The sequence below is a fragment of the Antechinus flavipes genome, chromosome 3 (genome assembly GCF_016432865.1).
Source record: "Antechinus flavipes isolate AdamAnt ecotype Samford, QLD, Australia chromosome 3, AdamAnt_v2, whole genome shotgun sequence".
Classification (NCBI taxonomy): Eukaryota; Metazoa; Chordata; class Mammalia; order Dasyuromorphia; family Dasyuridae; genus Antechinus; species Antechinus flavipes.
Genome location: NC_067400.1, coordinates 555607892 through 555611199, shown reverse-complemented (window position 1 = coordinate 555611199; position 3308 = coordinate 555607892). Strand labels below are relative to the sequence as shown.

The 3308-nt window shown below is 36.1% G+C and overlaps 1 protein-coding gene across 1 annotated transcript; it reads right to left on the bottom strand.

The window, feature by feature from the left end:
- Positions 1-212: 212 nt before the first annotated feature.
- Positions 213-1157, bottom strand: LOC127555318 (olfactory receptor 52D1-like). Its single transcript, XM_051987545.1, has one exon. The coding sequence runs from the start codon at positions 1155-1157 to the stop codon at positions 213-215; it is 945 nt and encodes a 314-aa protein (XP_051843505.1).
- Between the last annotated feature and the right edge of the window lie 2151 nt (positions 1158-3308).

Here is a 3308-nt window from a genome sequence, read left to right as displayed (position 1 = left end):
TGTTCTAAAACAAAAGAAAGCCAAAGATGTTATAGGCCAGAACTCTGAACTTGAAAAAGGATTCTTACAAGATTACTAAGTGGAATTGATGAGACAATTTGATATATAAATCAAGAATCACCACATATAAATGAGAGATGAGCTCTTTGGTCTTGCTTCAACTCTAATTTTAGCTACATCTGTTACCATGTCTGTTAAGATCTTTATCACAATCAGACAAATTTGACCCTCAATGCCCCAAGGACATAGTCCCGGATCTTTTTGGTCCTGACGCCATATACAATGGGGTTGAGGAATGGAGGAACCAACAAGTATATGTTGGCAATGAAAATGTGAACCTGAGGTGGCACATTGTGGCCAAAGCGGTGAGTGAGAAAGGTGAATACAGCTGTAGAGTAGAAAACAAGGATCACACAAACATGGGAACCACATGTCCCCAAGGCCTTTAGGCTAGCCTCACGGGATGGGAGGCGAAAGACAGCACGGAGGATCAAGACATAGGAGATAGCAATGAAGAAGCCATCACAGGAGCCAATTACAGAGGCCACACTTAAACTGTAGCGCTTTGTAGAACCTGTGTCCACACAAGCCAATTTGACCACCGCCATGAATTCACAGTAGGTATGGGCTATGATGCGAGTTCGACAATAGGGCAATTGTTTGAGCAAAATAGGATGTGGAGAGAAGAAGGCCACACCCCGGAGAACCACAGCCCCACCAATCTTGGCTATTCGAGCATTGGTAAGAATGGTAGTATGTCTCAGTGGGTTGCAAATGGCCACGTAGCGGTCAAAGGCCATAGCCAAGAAGAAGCCAGATTCCATGGCTGTGAAGCTATGGATAAAGAACATCTGAGTTAGACAGGCATCAAAGGCAATTTGACGTGAGCCAAGCCAGAAGAGACAGAGCATTCGAGGCAGAGTGGAGGTGGAGAGGACTAGGTCAGTGACAGAAAGCATGCACAGGAAGAAGAACATGGGCTCATGTAGGCTTCTTTCTGCTCGTACTACAGATAGGATTGTCATATTCCCCACCACAGCCACCACATACAAGGAGCAGAAGGGAATCCCTATCCAAGTGTGCAGGTATTCCAGACCCGGGATGCCCACCAGGAAGAATGTGGATGTGGAGAAATGTGAATCATTCATGGGAGACATTGTGTTGTCATGGGAGGCCACCAGTAACTAGAATTCCAAAGGCACAACTGCTCCAGAAAGCTCATTTCAATCAGATCCTGAAAAATATGCAACATATAGATTATTGAATGAGGAACAAAGCTTTGCCCAAGGTAGATAACATATATGAAAATACAGATAATGAATGAAGAACAAAGCATTGCCCAAGGTAGATAACACATATGAAATTATAGATTATTAAATGAAGAACAAAGTATTATCAAAGGTAGATCATATATATGAAACTGTGGATAATGAATGAAGAACAAAGCATTGCTGAAGGTAGATAACATATATGAGAATGTTGCTTTTGTTAAGACTTCTGTCTTTTCTTAATGATCAATTTTAATTTCATTTAAAATGGGGGTGAAAAAATCATCTTTCAATGAATCTAGGAATTTGAAGGAAATGTTCTAGTCAATATCACAACACTCACTGAAAGAAAATATTGAATAGGAACACTTAACAAATCTTTTTATTAAATCATATTGCAATACATTTGGCACATTATTTTCATGTATTATTTTCATATTTTAAAACATTGTGCAATGATTTAATTATGCCTTTCAGATTTACATCCTCTTTTTGAAAAGAAATTTCATTTGATTTCTTGAAAGATATCAGGAAAATGTTATCCTTGCAATAATGAATCAGAAACTGGCCCAAAGGCAAATTGAAAAGTGAGAATGTTAGATTATCCAAGACTTCAAGTGTGACATTAGGTAATTTCTTTGTTAATAACACACTTTCATATTTTTTTTTTTTGATGCGGCAACTGAGGTTAAGTGATTTGCTCAGGGTCACATAGCCAAGAAGTGTTGAGTCTGAGTCCAGATTTGAACTCAAGTCCTCCTGACTTCAGGGCTAGTGCTCTAGCCACTATACCAACTAGCTGCCTTTTGTTCATTTCTTAAGTGGCTATCTTTAATTAACATAAAAATGTTTAAGGAAATACCATAGGGTCCAGGCCCTTCTTTCTGCTTGTAATCCTCTGAATGTTCTCTAACTTAATCAGTCCTTTTTAAGGTGTGATGCTCAAATTTGATTACATTGCTGTATATTTGAAATGAATAGTTCCATTGTACTATTATCTTATTCTTGGAAGCTATGTTTTACCTAATGCAGGTTAACATTTCATTGAGTCATCCATCCTCTTTATAGATTATTTCTCAATTTCCTAACTATAAGTATATACCAGTAACAAAACTGCTAAAAAAAATTCAATTTTCCTGGTTTTTCTTTACTGTTCATACTTTGATATCAAATACTCTATTGTGAAATTTATAGATATAAGGGTTTTCGTTTGTTTGTTTTACTGCAAAAGACACATGGATTCATGATTTTCTTGGCATGTATTCCCTATTCAGGGAGACTTCCTAATATACTTCCACAACTTAGTAGGTGAATTTCATGAGCTATGTGACTAAACAAATCTTCACCATCAAATAAATTATTTCCTGGTAAAGGCTCTCTAAACTTAGGATCATCTTTTAACAAATGATACATGATTATAATGAACATTGAAACCCTTTATAGCTAGGTGTGACCTAAAAGAACAAAAGCTATTGTCATGTGATAAAGAAGTATCATGGGAGAACTTTAATGAAATTCAACTAAATTACTCAATTAATTGACATTTATAATCAAGAACTGAAATTCCAATTTGACTCTTCACCACTAGCAACTATAGCTGTGTCCATCTTCCTCTACAGACTTATTTGGGAAATTATTTTTGCTAAAATATTTGGAAATATATGTCCTTTCTAGATAATCTTATTACAAATCTGTAGTGAAAAACATGGGGAAAGTAAGCCTAAATCTGTGACCAAAGAGTTAGTAAAGTTCTCAGGTCCTTACAGACCTTGGGTATACAGAAAATCAGAAGTTTGTCCCATTCTCTTCTGTCTGCTTCAGGCTCTCTTGGAGATAGAAACACAAGTAAATATGAAAAAGAAAATGTCTCTCTGATTCACTTATAAATATAAAAATGGTAAGTTCATATATATGTTAGCATAAACTAAAATGAAATAGTAATCACATAGTTGCACATGAAACTTGCATATGTGCGTATACATACACACATAAATAATATAAATGTATATATATAAAGATATAATTGTAGGTTTGTAGAAT